This window comes from Lolium rigidum, chromosome 1 (assembly GCF_022539505.1).
Source record: "Lolium rigidum isolate FL_2022 chromosome 1, APGP_CSIRO_Lrig_0.1, whole genome shotgun sequence".
Classification (NCBI taxonomy): Eukaryota; Viridiplantae; Streptophyta; class Magnoliopsida; order Poales; family Poaceae; genus Lolium; species Lolium rigidum.
The window spans coordinates 17,964,319-17,986,028 of record NC_061508.1 but is presented as its reverse complement, the minus strand read 5'-3'; the positions used below and the strand labels follow the sequence as shown (position 1 = coordinate 17,986,028).

General features: G+C 41.1%; 2 protein-coding genes across 2 annotated transcripts in view; one reads left to right on the top strand and one right to left on the bottom strand.

Moving 5' to 3' along the window:
- The window catches only part of LOC124704686 (3beta-hydroxysteroid-dehydrogenase/decarboxylase-like), a 45,703-nt gene extending 44,086 nt beyond the window's left edge, over nucleotides 1-1,617 (bottom strand). The window contains exon 1 of the mRNA XM_047236961.1: nucleotides 1,389-1,617. Coding sequence (XP_047092917.1) covers nucleotides 1,389-1,617 — 229 coding nt within the window. The remainder of the gene's footprint in view (nucleotides 1-1,388) is intronic.
- Nucleotides 1,618-11,499: 9,882 nt separating this feature from the next.
- Nucleotides 11,500-21,118, top strand: LOC124704676 (obtusifoliol 14-alpha demethylase-like). Its single transcript, XM_047236950.1, has 5 exons — nucleotides 11,500-11,967; nucleotides 12,313-13,301; nucleotides 20,533-20,594; nucleotides 20,708-20,961; nucleotides 21,071-21,118. Exons 1-5 carry the CDS (start codon nucleotides 11,500-11,502, stop codon nucleotides 21,116-21,118), a joined length of 1,821 nt encoding a protein of 606 aa, XP_047092906.1.
- Nucleotides 21,119-21,710: the final 592 nt, after the last annotated feature.

Here is a 21,710-nt window from a genome sequence, read left to right as displayed (position 1 = left end):
CGGTCCAACAAAAGGTACTCCCTCTTTTTTCGTTATCTTTTTTCTTTTTTTTTTCATTTGTAAAGCATTTTAAATCTCAAGTTTTAGAAAACCAAACATTTTTCAAAATTATTTTAAAAAAGTATACATTTTTAAGACTGAACATTTTTAGAATGAAACAAATTTCAAAGTGAACATTTTTTAAAACTGAACTTTTTCAATATGTTAATTAATTTTAATTTGAACAAATTTTGAATCTAAACAAATTTCGAAGTTGACAAAAGTTCAAAAATTAAAATCTGAACAAATTTTAAAAAAAATCGTAATATGAGCAAATTTTGAATATAAACAAATTTCATAGTCTGAACAAACTTCGAATGTGAACAAATTTCGAAATTTGAAAAAACCTTAAATCTGAAAAAAAAATCGACAAAATTCGAAACTGAAATGGTTTATAAGATGAAAAGGTTCGAAATAAACTGAACATAAAACCGTTCAAAAAACTGAAATCGGAAAGAATGGAAAAAAACGAAAAAAGGGAACGTGAAGCCTGAAGGAGAGGAAGCAGTCTCCCTCTCGTTAGATGGCCCCGGCCAGAACTGCTTTCCCCTAAGCGGCCTCCCACGTATGCTCGGCTGCAAACGATTCACGCTCTTCCGATCCAGACGAGAGAGCCAGCAGCGTTCGGGGACGCTCCGCTCCGTTAGAGCACGGGCTGCCAGTCTACTCCAGCTGAATGGATCCGTTCGGCAGGTCAAAAGCCTGGTGGGAGCTCAAGGCTAAAGGGCTTTGAGCCCGGTAGTACTACTTAGGCAGCTAGGCTATGTTTTAAAGCCGATCGGAGTAACATGGCGTTCTGGAGTATTCCTTTTTCTTTACACGGCAGCAAGCCAACAAGCTCAAGGCTTCTCGCGGTTACTCGCGATTCTGGATTGCCATGGATTTTGTGTTGGGAGATTCAGTTGTTGAAAGAGCTATGACCTGTTCCTATACCATGGATTTATCTTCTTCTTATTCTTCTTCCATATTGGCAATGTCCTTGCTGTTAGCTATAGCTAATATGCAGAAAGCAAGATGGCAAAAGCAGAGTGCCTAATCCTGATTATATAAAGTGACTAACTAATGAGCAAATCCTAATACGAGTAGGTTCAGGGCACAGTAGCAAACATACGAGTACAGTTATTCCCATTATTAGGATCGAATTGCTTTGCATATGGTTCTGAATTTGCACTGTGACTGAAACCGATATTACACCAGTATGAAATGATCGATCTTTAGATCCTATGCTAAACGGGTGGTCAAGGAGGTATAGAAAGCTGGGTTAGGAGCACACCGGATCTGGGGAAGTGTATGTAGACGACTCGTCGACTGGGGAAGCTCAGCTGCTAGGAGGACATAGGCGGGAGTACCTTCTGTTAGCTCGGATAATTCGCAGATGTCGGCAGACACATAGACGGCGCGGCCGTCGCGGAGGGCGGCGCCGAGGAGCCCGTCCTTTTCGGCGGGTTCCAGGATTGCCTCGGGGCCGAGGTCGATGATACGCACGCGCCAACCTCCGGATCGGAGCAGCACAACCACCAGGTGCCTGGCCATGAATCCCCGTCCGCCGGTCACCGCGCACCACCGTAGTGAGGCCATGCCCGAGCGAGCGAGCTAGTAGTATACTCTGTAAGTGCGATCGAACTTCAGGTACCTGTGCTCCTTTGCGTGCGTGTGTATATATATAGACTATTTCACCGTGCAAGGCGCAGGCGGGGCAGGTCGGTCTAAGATAAGGACTTCGATGGCTAACCAAATGGATGATACTATATACTATGTATACTTAGAGCAGGTTTAACAGACCCCGTAAAAGGGGCAAACCCGTATAATAACCGCCGATTTGAGGGTTTCGCGTCTACCCGGCCGTCTAGCACGCCCCGTAAAAACGGCCCCCGCATCGATTTTTCCTGTTTTCGACTACGGGGCGGGTCGTCGCCCCTACTTGTGCGGGGTGGGAGCGGGGATAGTGGGCGAAACCACTATCCCAATTCCGAAAGCGCGCGCGGACATTTCGATTGTCCCCATCCTTCTTCCCCGCGCGCCGCCGCAGCCACCCGCGCGCCGCCGCCGGAATCCGTCGGATCCGCGGCCCTCCGCCGTCCGCCGAGCCGCGCCGAGCTGCGCCGACGCCCGCCGCACCTCCGCCGCACCCCGGCCGAAGTTCCGCGTCCCTCCGCGCGCGCCGCCGCCGTCCGGCCCGTGGTCTTCTCCGCCGTTTGTCGCCGGTGAGTATTCCGCCGCGTTCTTGCTCGTTGCCGCCGGTAAATTGGTCGGATTTCGGGCTGATCTATGGTTCCCCGTGGTAGATGGCTTCGGAGGATGTGCACATGGCGGATTTGGAGGCGACGTCGACCGATTGGTCGTCGTCGGATTCGGATGATTCCGACATCGACGAGTTGCTCAACGACGCCGAGAAGCAAATGGAGGACCGCTTGAAGCTGCTGGATCAGCGGAAAGGATCCGTGATGGGGCGTATGTGCATTCCGCGGAACCGCGCGCTCGGCCACGAACAGCTGATGCAAGATTACTTCGCCGAGGTACCGACCTATCCTCCCCGCCTCTTCCGTAGACGGTACCGAATGCGTAGGTCTTTGTTCGAGAGAATCGTCAAAGATTGCGAGGCAAATTGCGATTATTTCAAGCAAAGAAGAAATGCTGCCCAAGTCATGGGATTTAGCCCATATCAAAAAATTTCTGCCGCCATGAGGGTTATTGCATACGGTATACCAGCAGATTATACCGACGAGTACCTGCGCATTGGTGTGCAAACAACCACGGATTGCGTGCGTATGTTTGCCAAGATGGTGATCAAGTTGTATGGAGAGAAGTATCTCCGAGCTCCAAATGAGGATGATACAAAAAGGCTCATGGAGATCAATGAAAAGAGGGGGTGGCCGGGGATGCTTGGTAGTTTGGATTGCATGCATTGGACATGGAAAAATTGTCCAAAAGCATGGCATGGAATGTATTGTGGCAAAAGCCGCGATGCTACCATTGTTCTTGAAGCTGTGGGCTCTCAAGACTTATGGATTTGGCATGCTTTTTGGATTGCCGGGGACACTCAACGACATCAACATCTTGAATAGATCCCCTTTGTTTGCAAGACTAGTTAGGGGTGAATCTCCACCTTGTAACTACAAAGTTATGAACAATGAGTACACCATGGGGTACTATCTCACGGATGGTATTTACCCTAACTATGCAACCCTTGTCAAGTCCATAAAAGAGAAAAAGGACAGGGCTTTGACAAGAAAGGAAGCTTGCTTCACCAAAAATCAAGAGGCATGCCGCAAGGATATTGAGAGAGCTTTTGGTGTCTTGCAAGCAAGGTTTGCAATTGTCCGGGGTCCTGCTAGGTTTTGGGACAAGGAAACTCTTGTTGATGTCATGACATGTTGTGTGATTCTTCACAACATGATCATTGAAGATGAACGCGGTTTGAACTTGCCGTGTTTCTATGACAATGTTGGCACCCGAGTGCAGCCCGAGAGGAACCCTGATCGGATTGAAGCTTTTCTTGCAGCTCATCGAGGCATTGAAAATGCCGAGACTCATCACCAGCTCACCCAAGATTTGATTGATCACCATTGGCAGTTGCATGGCCAATGATTTATTTCCTATTGTTGTATGTGTTAAACATTCATTTCCTATTGTTGTATGTGTGAAACATTTGTTTTTTATTTGTTTAATTCTTGTTGACATTTCCGAAAAACATTATTGTAATAATTATGACGATTATTGTGTGATGTAAAACATTTATTTTATGTGAATGGTGTGTTGGTTCTAATATGCAATTTGTCAAAAACCCTGTTTTGAGGGGTTGAAAACTCGGACGAGCTAGCAGACCCCGTATACCCACCCCGTAAAACAGAATATTCTGTTTTAGGGGGTGGGTATACGGGGTCTGCTAGCTCGTCCGAGTTTTCGGCCGGCGAAAACCCGATACAGGGCCCTCTACTCGCGTTATACGGGGCGAAATTATACGGGGCCTGTTAGACTTGCTCTTATACTATATATCTACACTACTTAAAAAGGAGGAATATGTTCCGTATTCTGCCTACCTCTCACTACAACCTACCCTTTCGTCGTCCAACTATTCGTCGCTGCCTTTTGGTCCCACCTGTTTTTTCCACCAGCGTGACATGAGCGGTTTTCCCGTTCCTCTCCGCATCTCCCTCTCGTCCTGCAGTTTCCTCTCACCCCGCAGAACCGAAGTCTAGGGTTCCGTTCTCCTAGGCTAGGCCGCCGCCTGACCATCGTGCTCCCTCTCCCTGCTCTCGCATTGCTCAGCTGATGTCCGCGTCGCCATCCCTATATCCGCTAATCCGCTCCACTTACACCACCCAAACCCTAGCCCGCCCACCTCTCCCCTCCACCTCCACTCCCCTCCGCATCGATGGTTACTTGCTCACCGAAGCCCACGTAGAGGAGGCGCCGCCTAGCTCACGCGAGGATGCTGGAGCGGTTGGCCTCCATCGCACGCCGCCACGAGCCCACGACCCAGTCCTCCCCTCTCCTGCCGTGACGAGTGAGAGCTCGTATGGAGGACGACGGCAGGGCGCCCACATCATGTGAACCAAGCGCCGCCGAAGACGGCCAGGACTCTGTGCTATTCATGGCCACCACCGTCGTCCGCTCTCCGGAACTGGGCAGAGAAGGCCCGATCTCGGCCTGCAGGGGCCTGGATCCGAGAGACCCCCTTTGAATTTTTCATTTGATTTTTTATCACTTAAAACAATCCGATTTGTTTCTGCTGTTTTCGTAGAGTCTTGTTCTATGGTAGCATTGGTGGCCTAGATGGAAGCAGTAAGCACGAGAGATGGACAGAGAGCCGGCAGAAGGACCTGCAGATGTCGTGGTTCTCTTGGACAATCACAAATTTCAGCAGGCACAATAGGATGAAGCACTACTATGATGTATTTGTTTTTGGTGCGTACAAATGGTGACCCTTTGTCCTCTTCGCTTACTACAAGCTGTAGCTTCAGAAATCTTTCAGAATGTTTTGTTTTGGTAACATCGGTGACTTTGATGCAGGTGTGTTCTTAGTATTCCCAAGGGGAGTAACATGGAGCACTTATGAATTTACCTAGGACTCACACAACCTCCCATATGGTTGGAGCCCATCTTCATGGCAGTTGTTTGCCAAACCCAAAACACGTTTTTGTTCTGGAGGAGAGCACATATTGATAGCTAGCTCACATTGGATTGTTCACTAATCTTGCTGTAAGCATATTTGAGCTGTACTTACAATACAGGCTGGATTTTCTTAGTGTAAGCATATTTCAGTTGTACTTAAAATTCATTTTGCATTTGTTTGTAGTGAGAAGGCAGGGTCTTTGTATTATTTTCATTCAGTTTTTTACTACCCATAAGCTCCATCATCGAAGTTGCAGTAAGAATTTGTACTTGTTAGTCGGCCGATGATCATGGTGTTTCGACTTGTAGACTCGAGAATGGTTCATGAATAATCACAATTTCTAAATGTCATTGTTCGTGAATTAACCTTTGGCTCCGAATAATTAGAGGGTCAATTTTGTACACTCTTGTTTGCTTTCATAGTACATGCCTTTAATTTTGGTTTTACTGTTCATGGAGATTTCAGGATAGGGGGCAGCGTCGCAGGGGTCATGAACAATGACAGGTGAGGCTATTGAGTTTATTTTTTTAGTTCGTTTCAGAGAATCCCATGTTAATTTTACATTGGATTTTGGCAGGTGATTCTGTTTGTGCTTGTGTTGAGGTCAACATCACTTACACTTGCGCTATTTTCAAGATAAAGGGGAAAAGGACTGGTACTTATGCTATGGTCGAAATTAAATTGCACATAACTCAGTTCAGTGACTAGGCGAATCCATTAGCTGCTTAAGAGACTTATGTAATTTGCACACTAATATTTTCTGCCCTGTTAGTATGTTAGTAGTACATATAATAATCATTGCAGGATATAGGTCGTTTCTGAAATTTAAAACTATTAATTATCCAGCAATGAATGTTAAGAAAATATCTTCATGATATGTACATGCTATTGTCAGCAAGTTGTTCTTTTGTTTATAACTCAAAATCAGTTGTAGATGCTATTTTAGGGACCTTTTCCTAACCACTCAAATCAGTTGCTATTACTCTAAAAGTAAATCACAAAAGAGTGTTGCAAAGATGTTGTATTCAAACCTATAAAGGAAATAAGGATGCGATTTGCCAAACCTTTAATATTTAGTAGATAAATTATATGTGACATACTAATTGAAAATAATGTGTGCTGTGTTTTTGGAATTATTGTTCGACAAGTGGTTAATGAACACCAAGCTTCCAAACGATCCTTGATGATCCTTATGTGTCCTGTTATTGGCATCTTTCAAAATGTAATTGCTGGCTCTATATAGGCCCGTGTCTTTTTTGTGTGTGAAATAGTAAGTAGTTCACTATCAGGTGCATACATGTGTAATACAAATTGAGTTAATTAATTTAGTGCTTTTGATTATGCCGTATATATAGGTCCAGGACTTTTTCGTGTGTAAAAACTAGGTAAAATTCGCTTTTATAAAACTAGGTAAAATTCGCTTTTATTTATTTTAGTTTTGAAGCATCGTCCACTGATGCTTATTTATCAGAGCTTCAGATGAAATTGCGAGATATCTTCAGAGCCATCTATTATTACACTAAAATAGACAGGTGGTTTCTCTTCACCATTGGCTACGGATAAGTGGTACATATCTGTTATTCTTTATCATTAATATAGTGATTACAGAAATGCATGTCTCCTTTTTATTACATTTTGCACTTGATGTTCCCAGTATCCTACATATCGTTTTCATGTAGTGCTACTTCTGTATCCTCAACGGGACAACATTATTGATTCTGAAAGCTACACTTCATGGCAAAAATGTATGGAATTATGATCACTGTCTTGATTTATTCAGTGTGCTAATGAATGAACTAGAATGCTGCTTGTTGATGTTCTGCTTGTTTGATTTGGTGGCTCAGAGTTACTTGCTTCTGATATTTTGTTCTTGGGATATATGGTAATGATAATTTAATTTTGTCACACTGTTCTGGACTGGATATGTGATTTGTGGAGGGCAAGTTGTATAGTTCTTCAACAGAGGGGCTTCTTTACAGAGCCCAAGAACACTAAATTGTGATGTAATTACCTGCTAAGATATACTGTACTACTTAAAGGAGGGAGATTGGGGATTTCTCAATGCTTGTCTTGTTGCCTGTGTGCATTGCTGTCTGCTACCGTGTCGCTTGATGTTCCGAAGCAAAATTTTAATAATCTAATCATTTTCTCTTGGAGGTTTGGATAATTGGATAGTGTCGGTGATTGATTGTGGATTGTTTGGATTGTTTTGGCCATTCTGATTAGATTGATGACAAAGAGAGCAATAGTTTCTTTGGAGTATAGCAGTTGTAGTTAAGAGAACGCCAGTCTAGACCTCTGTCTAGCCTAGCAAATTTGGATCACAGGAGACTTGCAAAAGTAATCGAGTACAGGTTCCTGGAAATATTTCCAGATAAGTTTGAGTCAATAATTAGCCGACGACTCATTTGTACTATTTTCAGGAAGCTACAAAGATGGCTATTTTTACTTTGCCCTTGTCAAAGCATGTTTTATAGCTCTACAGCTTTAAGTTATAAAGTGGAAGGAGTAATATTGCCGTTGTCAAAGCATGATTTACAGCTCTATTCCAGCTTTAAGACAGAAAGTGGAAGGAGTAACATTGCTACTATTTTTAGATTGTTTCCTGTTGGAACTTGTGCGCTGATCGAAGGTACCATTTTAGGCAAGAAGGTTGTGGAGCAGAGGCTTTGATTCATTCAGGTAGACACTAGAATAGATGATCACCAGGTACTATCTCTTGATCAACCAGATGCTCCTCTAGCTTGACATATACACATGTGTTCAAATGTTTTGTACAAAAGATATCATTGTTGTTGCTCATGAGGAAGGGATATTACACTATCAGTTGATTTAAGCTACATCTGCAGTTTTGATTGCAATGCATGAATCTTGCGTATCTTGCATCTACTATTCCTCCCTGATGGTAAATCAAGCAAATTTTAAAATTTTATAGTTAATTAAGTAAAATAGTGTAAGCTTGTTGACATGCAGCTGTTGTGAGGAAATTTTCCGTGCCCGCCGTCGCTGTGAACCCTGTCGGTTCCCTGTCATCGGCTGTGGACCTATGGCGTTCCCTGTCGCCGGCTGTGGACCTATAGCGTTTAGTTGTAGCTCGTTGTAGGCTAGAGGTTGGTGGTAGCGTGTGCGTGCTGCAGCTGTCGCAGCCAGGCTATGGGGGCTGAATATTGGCTCATCCAGGCGGTGCGGTGAGTCTTCTTTTTACCATGTTTTGGTCGGCCCAGAGTTGTATATCCCATTTTTCATCGTCTCTGAACTACTAGCGGTTTTCTCATTCTTTTTTTCCTGATCAGTTTATTTATGGTATCTCTGGTAAGTTTTATTGTCTACCACTACATGCTCTTTTTTTTCTTGCAACAACTAATAGGGTTAGAAATACAAACATGAAACACGAAATTGTTAAGAAACAATAGTATGTGACGAGCACGAGTCTCCTTTGATAGGAAGTTATCATCACCATTGCTTTATAGAGTAGTTTTGAAGTTGTCTGCTGGTCCAATGTATTGCTTATTTCAGTTTTTTTGTAAAGGACGGATTGGGGAAGTCAGGGCGAGGCATCGTGGTGGTGGTGGTGGTGGTGCTTGAGGGTGGGAGACTCCTCGGGGAGGAGATTGTGGTTTCAGGTGACCAAACCAGAGCAGATGGGGTCAAGCATGGGGTTGTGGACGGGCTGGATCATCAGATTGACTCGGTTCCGTCGCACCAGAGGGGAAGAAGACAACTTCTGTGCGATTCAGAAAATTGAGTGCTTGGATGGTTATTTGTGAAATTAAAGCAACTTGTGTTCTGCTTTTTTGTGTGGGTTAGTTTAAACCCGAATTATGTGAGATTGCAAAAAAAAAAACATTGTGAAAGAGAAAAGCTAGGACGTGTATCATTTTACTTCTTGACATATTTTAGAGTTCATACAATGTCGTCTTGTATCAAGATCTACAATGTCATCTTGTATAAAGATCTCTTTATACACGTATATCGAGTTAGGAGGTTTGTTATGAGTTGATCTCTCAGCTAACATGCGATGCTTAAAAAATAAAGAGAGGAAAACATAGTCTCCTTTATGGCTTTAGAATTGTGATATTATTTTAAAATTGTTAGATACAGATTAAAGGTAAGAACTGAAGCTAACATGATTATATTACTATTATAGAATATATGCGATGAGATTCTGAAGCAACGCACAACACTGCTATGATAGCTCAGAACCCCGGTGTGGAACATACCGCGGAACAGTAATAAAAAGACCTAGAACTTAGAACCACCTTATATGCACAATATTGCTATCTTGTTATTTCGTTCGGTATTATTATGTTATAGTATATTATAATATCTTTAATTTGTTTTAAGTTTTTTAGTGAGTTGTGTATTATGTATGTGCAATAAGAAATAAAATTTGAGGATCCGTGGCAACGCACGGGCATTTGTACTAGTATATATAAAAGCTACAAGCTTATTGCCTTGCTCTCATGGCTCCGGGTACTGTTCATGCGTGCGCATGAACATTACTCCCGTTTGTAGTTTTTTTAACTTTTATTTTTATGTTTCAATAATAATTTTTTGGCAGTAATTCGTCTGTCGAAATAATCAAATTTTGGTGTAATTTATCGTCAGCAGAAACACTTAATTTCCGCTGTAATTTATCGCATGTCGATATCAACTAGTATAGTAGCTGTAATTTATTGCGTGTCGATATCAACTAGTATAGTAATTCTTTCAGGGTGCATATTTGTACGATGTTAATTTCTCAAGCGTGCATAAGCGCGATAATTTTTATACAAATTTTCAATCTCAACCGTAGTTCTGGAAGATAATTACCATACAATAATTCTTCATCGGTGCATAATAATTCATACTCAATATAAAAGCTATAATCTTCGTCTGCCTCCTCATGCCTCCGGGTACCGTTCATGCGCTCGTATGAATAGTACTCCGGTTTGTGATTTTTTGCAACATTAACTTCGGAGTAATTTGTCTCTAGTAGAAATGTTCAACTTGCCCATAATTTATCGCTTGTTGATGTCAACTAGTATAGTAGTTCTTTTAGGAAGCATATTTGTGCGATGGTAATTTCTCAACGGTGCATAAGCGTGCTAATTTTACATGAATTTTCAATCTCAACTATAGTTCTAGACGACAATTACTAGTCAGTAATTCTTCACCGGTACGTAATTTTTCGGCAGTAATTCATAAAAAATCAGCATTCATAGTATTTTTTAACAATGGAAAATGAAGTTCTACCCTTTTACGGTGCTGCCTACACCACCTTCCGTCTCCTATTTTACCGGGAAGAATACTGCTGCCGCTTTTCCTAGTCTCATTGGTACCTTGTGTGTGACACCTTTTTAGACAAATAATTAGACACAAACTCCAATTTAATGTTAGAACTTTCACCGGGATTTTTTTACTATTTAATAGAAATTAACTAGTAATATGGCTCAATCAATGCACTTCTTTGCTGATATAAATTGAATAATTTGGATTACTAGTTGCCGATTGTAGTAAGAAGCTTGAAGCAAATGACCTCTTGCCTAGGTACCTTGACGAGGACCTTCCTTACCTTCCTCAACTGCTCACCATCCATGTTGCAGTTGTCACTTGTGTGAACTATAACACCGGTTCTGTCTACCTAGCATCACTAATATATATTTGTTAATTTCTATGCAAATATAACTAAACCGGTCTTATATAAATTACATGTTCTTCAAATCTTGTTTACAAAAATTCTTTCGGGTACTGATAATACTTTGGTGTGACGGTAAATAACACACACCTTTGAGCTAAAAAATTGCGTAACCGTATTCCTTTTTTGAGTACAATCGGTATGATTAAACAGTTGCAAAAAAAGTAACGAAGCATTGCAAACCACTGGGGACGGAGCCGAATTAATTTCCAAACAAGAAGAAACAGCAGCCATTAGTCAGGGAGTGGCAAGTAGTTGGAAACCTAGCTAGACTTGGTCCATGGGGACCGTAGATATATGTTTGTTGGCTAGCTAGCCCTGCACTAACTCTATATAAGGTCCTTAGCCCCCGTTCTATGTTTTCCATCTGAGGCGTTCTTCTCCAATTATACTGTGAGACACTAGCTTGCAGTTGGTGTACACACTCGTGAGATTGCAGCCCTCATCTCTGCGTTCTGGTATTTAGGTACGCTAGATCCTCTACTTAAAGTTGGTGCAATGGATTCATTGATTTTAGCTCCGGTATAGAGCTATGCTCCCGAGTAATATTTTCATTGATTTAAATGTTTGCCCTTTCGTAGCACTAGCAAGGGAGTTCTACCGAAACAAGGCATATGGTATTCTCTAACTCATATTCCTGTTGATGCAGGATATAATAAGCAATACCATGGACTTTCCAAGTAGCAACACTTTGGGCTACGTTGTGGCTCTTCTTTTCATCATTGTGTTATCCACAAAGATTTCAAGGGCAAGATCTCCACAGCGTCAAAGTCATCTTCCACCTAGAGTAGGTGGGATTACCCTCCTAGCACAATTACCTACCCTCCTGAAGAAAGGCCTGCCTGCTGTGCTCAATGATCTATATTTGAAGTATGGCAGTGTATTCATGGTAAGACCCTTTGGACTAAATGTAACTCTGTTGATCGGGCCTGAGGTCACGGGTCATTTCTTTCAAGGCTTGGAATCAGAAATTAGCCATGGAAATCTGTTTGAGTTCACGGTGCCCATGTTCGGCAATACGGTTTTCTATGGCCGAGACAGTGCTACTCGTGTTGAACAGACCCGCTTCCACATTGAAGCGCTGAAGCCATCAAGCTTGAGCAGGCATGTTTCACCCATGATACAAGAAGTGGAGGTGCGTACCTATTCTGATAAGCATGCATTTAACATCGAAGAATATATTGAAAAAAATGTGAGGAAACTAGCCACTTGGCGCAACACAACATAGAAGTTGACAAGAAAAAAATCTGCTGTGCCCCGGCAACTTTGATTTTTTTTTTAAAGCATGGCTGACGTCCATGCTTCGGATGAGAGGCTACCGGGGGCGTCACGCTGGGGTGACATTTTCTATAACTTCGCCTGCTTAGCTGGCTACCTTAGGACGACCTTGACCTTTCCTTCATGGAAACGATGCTAGTACATCGACGCTTATATAGAGGTTTCAGAAAAGCGCACTGATATCTCGTTTCTATGTACGCAGGGATACTTTGCCAAATGGGGAAAGGAGGGCATAGTCAATCTGAAGTTTGAGTTCGAGCAGATACTCATGCTGATATCAAGCCGATGTTTACTCGGAAAGGAGGTCCGGGAAAACATGTTTGACGAGGTCAACGCACTGCTTCGTGATCTCGGAAGTGGTGTGTCCTTGATTAATTTCTTATATCCGTATCTCCCAACTCCAGCAAACCGCCGGCGTGATAGAGCACGCATCAGACTAACTGAAATACTATCTGATGTGGTGGAGTCCCGTAAGAGATCTGGTGCAGTCGAGGAGGACACACTGCAGAAATTGATTGACTCCAAGTATAAAGATGGCCAATCTACAACAGTGGAAGAGGTAGCGGGATTGATTATTGGCTTGCTATTTGCAGGAGAACATACAAGCTCTATCTCAAGTACTTGGACCGGAGCTTGTCTACTCAGCCATCCGATATTCTTGAGGGCCGCCGTTGAGGAGCAAGAGCAAATCACCAAGAAACACAAGGACAAGCTAGACTACAACGTCCTTTTAGAGATGGACATACTTCATAGTTGCATCAAAGAGGCGGTAAGGCTCCACCCACCTATACCACTGCTAGTTCGCAAGGCACATAAGAACTTCAGGGTGATGACGAAAGAGGGAAAACAATATGAGATCCCGCAAGAGCACATCGTAGCTAGTCCTACTGTAGTGAACAATAGTATTCCATATATCTACAAGGACCCTGAGTTATATGACCCATACCGGTTTGGCTCCGAAAGAAGAGAGGACAAAGTCGGTGGAAAGTTTTCTTATTCAACATTTGGTGGTGGTCGGCATGTTTGCATCGGTGAGGCATACGCTTACATGCAAATTAAAGTTATATGGAGCCATCTTCTCAGGAACTTTGACCTGGAATTGATCTCTACTTTCCCCAAGACAGACTCAAGAAAATTCCTGGCAGAGCCAGAAGGAAATATACTTGTAAAATACAGGAGAAATGATTTTCTGTAATCACTTGGTTGATATACTTATGTGCAACCAATTTGCGTATGTACCCATGTTATATATAATTTCCATGTAATCGTGTGTGTGTGTATGTTGATAATTTGTACTGAGAGATGGATGCAAGGGTTATTGGTGAACTAGATAGGTCCATTGTTATGTCCACCAAGAAATAAATAGTTCTAAGTTTTATACTTCTCTCTATATTGTGTAATTTTACGAATTTCCATTTGTCAATTCGAATAAATTATAGATGTTACTCAGCACACTGTGCATACACAGATTTCATTTCATTCATTTCCATACTAACGTTGACGATGAGGAAGCTAGACAAAATAATATGGTTTCAAAATCGAGCATTTCCATATGTGCCACGTCATCGGGTAAACTTTTCTACAGACTCTAGTATGACCACCACTGCTCGTATCAGCGGTAGTACCATGTGTCTAAAGGTGAAAAAGCGAAAGGGAAAAAGAATTCGGGGGCTATGGCCGCACCCGATGAGATGGAAATAGACACAACCGCGATAGAAGTAACAAGGAATGTCATGATGGTGGAACTTACACGGATGCAGCCATACATAGCATATCTGCTAAATAAAGAGTTGTCATATAACCAAGTCGAAGCACGAAGGATTGCGTGACGCTCCAAAGCTTTTCAGATGGTAAAAGGTGAATTATATAAAAGGAGCATCATAGGCATCCTTCAGCAGTGCATCACACCCATAGAAGGGCAAGCTATCCTCAAGGACATACATGAAAGGATCTGTGGTCGTCACACAGGTTATCGAGTAATAATAGCCAAATCTTTTAGAGTAGAGTTCTACTGGTTAACTGTTGTGGAAGACGCTAAGGAGATTGTTAAAACCAGCGAGGGGTGCCAGATGTTTGCCAAGAAACCTCAGCACCGGCAATAGAGATGATGTCGATACATTTAGCATGGCCCTTCGCTGGGTGGGGCTTGGATATGGTTGGAAAATTACACAAATCTTCTCATGGAGGACATGTTTATTTGCTTGTAGCAGTCGATAAATTTACAAAACGGATTGAAGCAAAACTAGTTACAAAGGTGATGGCTGTGAAATACGCCACTTTTTCTCACGTTTAAAACCTTAGCTAATTGAATAAATTGACTAAGTTTACCTCTCAACTTGACACTAATGACTAATTAATGCAAAGATGTGTAATCTCTTCTATTTTTGAATGGTGTGTAGGAAATCACATCATAATGACAAATAGACCTGCAATTACTTAATAAAATCGCGTCAGGAGTACGACAAAGTTGATTACGCTCGAAGAGACGGTTCTAGGGACTTTAACGAGCATCGGTACGGGCAAGCCTGCCCGTACCATGTGTCGCAGCCTTCCTTAGGTTTCGTGAAGGATCCGACGCCAAAAAGAGAGTCATTCATCGCCAAACAGAGCCGTCATCCATCAGATCCATCTGCACCACACGAAGGAGATCCACCACCATAGTTCATCCATTCCATCTCCAATCTCCTCCATAGCTGTAGCCATCACCATTGTAATAGAGATCTTCTTGAGAATTGACGACCATTGTAAGAATATTGTGATTTCAATCTACGTATTTGCCCCAATGATTTCTATCTTTGTTATTGATCATGATATTTTGTGTGAGTCGTCCTCACGGGTTGCGGGTTGGGTGAATCCTCGCAGTGTTTATGTGCATCTAATATTATTACATGTGTAAGGATTGAATATGAGTTTTGCAATCTTCTATCCTTGTCTCTTTGCCTCATTTCGATGATCTGCAGGTACCTATATCATTCGGATTGATCAAGGGAAGATGTGGGATGAGTGGAGAATGAAACTTCAGTGACGAAAGGGGAAAATAACGATACATGTTTAGTGATTCATTCGGGATCATGGCATAATCATCTAGCTCAATGCTTTGGTCGGTATTCATATGCTGAATAATTGTTGTTGCTCTTGGCTGTGAGGACAGTGGTTGGACCAAGAGGCTCTTGTCACCTCTAGCTTTAGGGGCAAGAGTATTTACGGATGTGCTACTCACAAATCTCTTATCTCTACTTTATTTGTTATATATATGCGCTTCAATTATATACGTATGCATAGCTGTAGGAGAAACCTTAACCCTTTCCTATTTCCATCATTGAACACAACCCCCTTAGAATTAAACTAGAAAGGTCCGGTATCCATTAAGTAAAATTAACTATCAAGTCTTGTAGACGTTTCCTTTACACCATTTTAGCAGTGCTTCCAGATCGAAGGTATCAAATGGCCGAGGCAACGGAGGCGGTGAACTTTGTGGAGTCAATTGTCTTCCGCTTCGGCGTGCCTCATAGTCTCATCACGGATAATGACTCTAACTTCACTTTAGGAGAGTTCAAGGAGTTTTGCGATAAGCTTGACATCCGAGCTGAAATTTGCCTCAGTGGCGCAACCGCAGAAAAAATGACAAGTTGAAAAGCCAATAGGCTCATATGCATTGGCATTAAGAAACGGTTGCTAACACCTTAAAAGAGGGCCAATGGCGCTTGGATCGAAGAACTCCCCTCCGTCCTGTGGAGTTTACGAACAACTCCAAACACATCTACGGAAGAAACCCCTTTCTTCATGGTCCATGGTGCCGAAGCCGTGCTTCCAGTCGAAATTACACACGACGCTCCTAGAGTCGCAAAATATGAAGAGTTTGCATCGAACAAAGCACTCGAAGATGACATAGACGTACTGGATGAAGCCAGCGATGTGCCACTTGCCCGGGCAACATCATCTCAGCAGAATCTGAGAAATTACCACAGTCATCGACTAAGACCTCGATCTTTTGAGGTATGTGACTTAGTCCTTTGATTGTAGCAAGAAAAACATCGAAAGGTCGAGTCTCCATGGATAGGGCCCTATATCATTACAGAAGTAATCCCTGGAGGATTATACCGGATTAAGGATAAGAAAACGGTTCGAGATGGAACAAAACCCATGGAAGGTCCAGCATCTACGTCGGTTCTAAGCATAAGTACTTAGCTTTCGTATTGATGAATAATGCCCATGGCCAGTCTTCTCAGCCAAGCAGTTTATATTACTTACAAATCAAGCTTGTTAGCCATGATATCGAGTCCGTCGCCCTATGGGCCTTCGGTTGAGTCCAATCGATCATACTATATCTTCGTATTTCATCATTAAGAAAGATAAAATTTTCTATCATGATGTTATTTCAATTATTTTACACCCGATACCCAGGGGCTTTGATTCAATGGTTCACTAATGAAACACACCCGAATAACTCGGTGGCTGGATACATTTTCAATAGCGTCTTGGCCTGAGTAGTAAAACATGGATTTAAGCAAAAAAGACATCGATATAAAAGACAAAAATGCCTTACGCATTGGTAAAAGTTACACAAGTTGTTTATAAAATCACGCTATATTACATATACGCAATCGTGGAACTGTATTACTTACAAATTTATGGCGTAGTTGTTTTTTACACCATCCTCATCAACATAAGTAAGCACAATCTTAGCAATGAAAAACCTCAAAGAAATGCTTCGAGCCTTCACACAATCTGATTTAGTTTGTTATTTATCACATGATGCACAGGTTTATTAAAATTATGCATGTCAATGCACCTGATGTGACATTAAGTTTAATTTTTCTCGAGTTAATAATTTATGTGATGATAACAACTTGATGTTTATAAGTCACTCTGTATGCACAAAATCTGATTTGCTTTGTTATTTATGGCATGATGCACAAGTTTATTTAAAAATGATGCAATGTCAATGCACCTGATGAAACATAAACTTCAATTTTTCTTAGGTTAATAATTTATGTGATGATAACAACTGACGTTTATAAGTCACTCTGTACGTTTCTATGGTCATGCAAAGAATCTGATTTGCTTTGTTATTTATCGCATGGTGCACAAGTTTAATAATTTATGTGATGGTGACAACTTGATGCTTATAAGTCACTCTGTATGTTTCTATGGTCATTCACACAATCTGATTTGCTTTGTTATTTATCGTATGATGCACAAGCTTATTAAAAAATGATGCAATGTCAATGCATCTGATGTGACATCAACTTCAATTTTTCTCGGGTTAATAATTTATGTGATGATAACAACTTGATGTTTATAAGTCACTCTGTACGTTTCTATGGTCATGCACAGAATCTGATTTGATTTGTTATTCATCACATGGTGCACAAATTTAATAATTTATGTGACGGTAACAACTTGATGTTTATAAGTCACTCTGTACGTTTGTATGTTGATTCACACAATCTGATTTGCTTTGTTATTTGCCGCATGGTGCACAAGTTTATTAAAAAATGATGCAATGTCAATGCACCTGATGTGACAGTAATTTTATTTTTCTCGGGTTAATAATTTATGTGATGACAACAACTTGATGTTTATAAGTCACTCTGTACGTTTCTATGGTCATACACACAATCTGATTTTCTTTGTTATTTATCGCATGGTGCATAAGTTTATTAATTTATGTGATGATAACAACTTGATGTTTATAAGTCACTATGTACGGTTCTATGGTGATTCACACAATCTGATTTGCTTTGTTATTTATCGCATGATCCACAAGTTTATTAAAAATGATGCAATATCAATGCACCTAACGTGACATCAACTTTAATTTTTCTCGGGTTAATAATTTATGTGATGATAACAACTTGATGTTTGTAAGTCACTCTGTACTTTTCTATGTACATGCACATAATCTGATTTGCTTTATTATTTATCACATGATGCACAAGTTTAATAGTATATGTGATGATAACAACTTGATGTTTATAAGTCAGTCAATACATTTCTATGGTGATTCACACAATCTGATTTGATTTGTTATTTATCGCATGATGCAAAAATTTATTAAAAATTATGCAATGTCAATGCACCTGATGTGAAATCAACTTTAATTTTTGTCGGGTTAATAATTTATGTGATGATAACAGCTTGATGTTTATAAGTCACTATGTACGTTTCTATGATCATGCAAAAAAATCTGATTTGCTTTATTATTTATCACATGGTGCACAAATATAATTATTTATGTGATGATAACAACTTCATGTTTATAAGTCACTTTGTGCGTTTCTATGGTCGTGCAAAAAATCTAATTTGCTTTGTTATTTATCACATGGTGCACAAGTTTAATAATTTATGTGATGATAATAACTTGCTGTTTATAAGTCACTATGGTCATTCACACAATCTGATTTGCTTTGTTATTTATCGCATGCTGCACAAGTTTATTAGAAATAATGCAATGCCAATGCATCTGATGTGACATCAACTTTAAGTTTTCTCGGGTTAATAATTTATGTGACGATAACAACTTCATATTTATAAGTCACTATGTACGTTTCTATGGTCATGCACATAATCTGATTTGCTTTTATTCATCACATGGTGCACAAGTTTATTAAAAATGATGTAATGTCAACGCACTAGGTGACATGGCCCTCCGGGTTTAGTCGTGATAGATGTAACGTAACCTTTTATTTTCTGCTATCTCGTGCTGCCTTTACTTTTAAATCTCGTTTATATAAATTATTTTGTGTACCGATATACTTTGGTGTTACGATATATAACACACATGGATTAGCTCGCCCACTTGCTTCAAACATGGGTGCAAATAATATATGTATTTAACAGTCAATTGTTTGAATTACATATACACAAGTCCCTGAAATGCACATATAAAGATGGAACATGATTATTTTGTTTTGAAATATATATCATTTTTTTCATACATTTTATCTATTTTACCATCCACAAGGTAACCATGAACAACGGATTGTATTAGTTACATAAAGGTCACTTCTTATAACATCATTGACACCCTCTGTGTGCCAACTTGTTAGACATATTAGTACACACAGACTATCATTAGTGCTCACTACAAGAAAAGTTGCCATGGCCGACGGATTGAAAGTCGGGCCGAGGTTGCGGATGCACCATCCTCGATGATTTTTGCTCTCTCTGTGGTGCATGTAAAAACAAAATCTCGTTTTTGAGGCCATCTAGCCCGGCGTTAACGTGGAAAACATTGCCTATGGTGGCAGGTGACGTGGTGCATGATGAATTCTTGGGTGCACCGGCCAAGTCAACATAAATCCTCACCGCCCAGGGATGTAGGGCCTAGATGGCAGCGTCTCTAGCGATGATTTTCTCGATCACGCCATCTCGTTCACGTTCTCCAATCGAGCCATTTACGCTGCAGGCTCATGAGTCCCGCATGTCATCCTCTCCGAACGATAAAGGTTTCTTTTATTGATTTTTTTTGACCCCTTGAAATTTGGTCACTTGCCTTTTCTTTCGATCTCATGCCGCCTTTGAAACATTGAGGACGTTGTTGAATCATGGGTCCCACATGTCAGCCTCTATGAATAATAAAATTTTCTTTTCTTGGATTATTTTTAGCAGCTGATATTTGGTCACTTTTCTTTTTCTTTCGATCTCATGCCGCCTTTGAAACATTGAGGATGTTGCCGGATCATGGATCCCACATGTTAGCCTCTATGAACAATAAACCTTTTCTTTCTTGGAGTTATTTTTTACTCCTAATTTCTGGTTATTTGCCTTTTTATTTTGATCCCCTGTCGCCTTTGAAACGTAGAGGACGTTGCTGTAAAATGGGACCCGCATTTCATCATCTTTGTACAATAAAGTTTCTATTCTTGGATCATTTTTGGCACCTGATATTTGGTCATTTTCCTTTTTCTTTCGATCTCATGCCGCCTTTGAAACTTCCAGACCGCTCCGCTGAAATAGGTCCCACATGTCAGCCTCTATGAACAATAATGCTTCTTTTCTTGGATTTTTTGGACCCCGTGATTTTGGGCTACTTATTTCGCCTTTGAAACGTAGAGGACGTTGCTGGCTCATGGGTCCCACATGTCATCCTCTATGAACAACGATGTTTCTTTTTCTTGGATTTTTTTACCCCCTGATTTTTGGCTATTTATTTTTCTTTCGATCCCGTGCCGCCTTGGAAATGGTGAGACCGCTCCTGCAAAATGGGACCAATTTGGCATCCTCTATGTACAATAAAATTTGCTTTTCTTGGATTATTTTTGGCACCTCATATTTGATCACTTTCCTTTGTCTTTTCATGAAGATACCCCGCTCCGCAACAATCATAGAAGCTCAGCGCAGATGGATGAAGGATCCCGGTCAATGGATTAAGGAAGTATTATGTGTAGGGGCCCAGTCCCACTGCATCTGCTGGCAGGGGTCATGAGCAGTTTGACTCTGATAGCTTCCTTGATCCTGATGTTGAATTCAGTGATGCGAGCAAGTTTTCCTTTGGACGAGTTGTCCACGCTATCATCCGCATTTGTTATCTTTCTAGACTCTTTTGGATGTGTGTTGTTTTCTGACATGATCTTTGTATGTATGCTATTCAGATGCAACCGCACTATCTACTGTTGTCAAGCGTAAAAGGAAGGGTAAAGGGCTGGAGAAGATTACCCAAGGGTTGGGAGCCAAGTTTACCATTGAGATTCCCGAAGGGATGAAACGTCCTAAGAAGCCTTTGTCGGCTGCCAAGTTTGCATTGGAGGGTGGATTGATTGCAAGAGACCAGATGCTAGTCTTTTCGCATTTCAATGTGTACAAGAAGGACAAGAATATGTTTCCCAACTTCATTGGGAAAGTGGGGGTAATCTTCTTGATCACCATTTGATTGGTTAACTAATATGAGTGCTTGCTCTGATTGTTAAAAGCTCATGATAACTAACTTTGTGTCATTTCCCTTGTTTGCTTTGTAGGCAAATTTCAACATGGACACTGAGTCGGATGTCATCAAGAATGCTTGATGTGACATCCTGAAGAACGTGATGAAGAACAGGCGCTACGTCCTCAAGAGGTATTATTTTGACAAAATGCCAACAAATGAAGACAGCATCAAGTCCCCTGCTAAGGGTGCCTCAGATGAAGAATGGCAAGCTCTCATTGCTCTGTGGGAAACCCCAAAACACAGGGTATGTTTTTTACTTCAGTGAAAGAAATGTATGCATATTGTTGTGACAGGGTATCTTTGTATGTATGCCAGACATATTTCTCATCTTTATACTATGCATATTGCTGGATAGCTTACATAATTGTGCGCATCTGCAGACTACATGTATGAAGAACAAGGACAATCGTTCGGCGGTCAAATTTTCCTAGAAGACTGGCTCTCGGATCTATGCAGCTCATGTGTATGCAACTATAAGAACCCTCTTTCAGAATTTCCTTTTGCAATTTACTCTTGTCTCCACAAGCTTATGTTCTGATTCTTGGTGAACATCATTTCCAGAGGGAGGAGAGCAATGGTGAAGAGCTTGATGCAATTGACCTTTTTAAGGTGACCCATCACAACAAGAAGGATGGTTTCTCTGAGGAAGCTAAAGCTGCAATAGTAAGTGA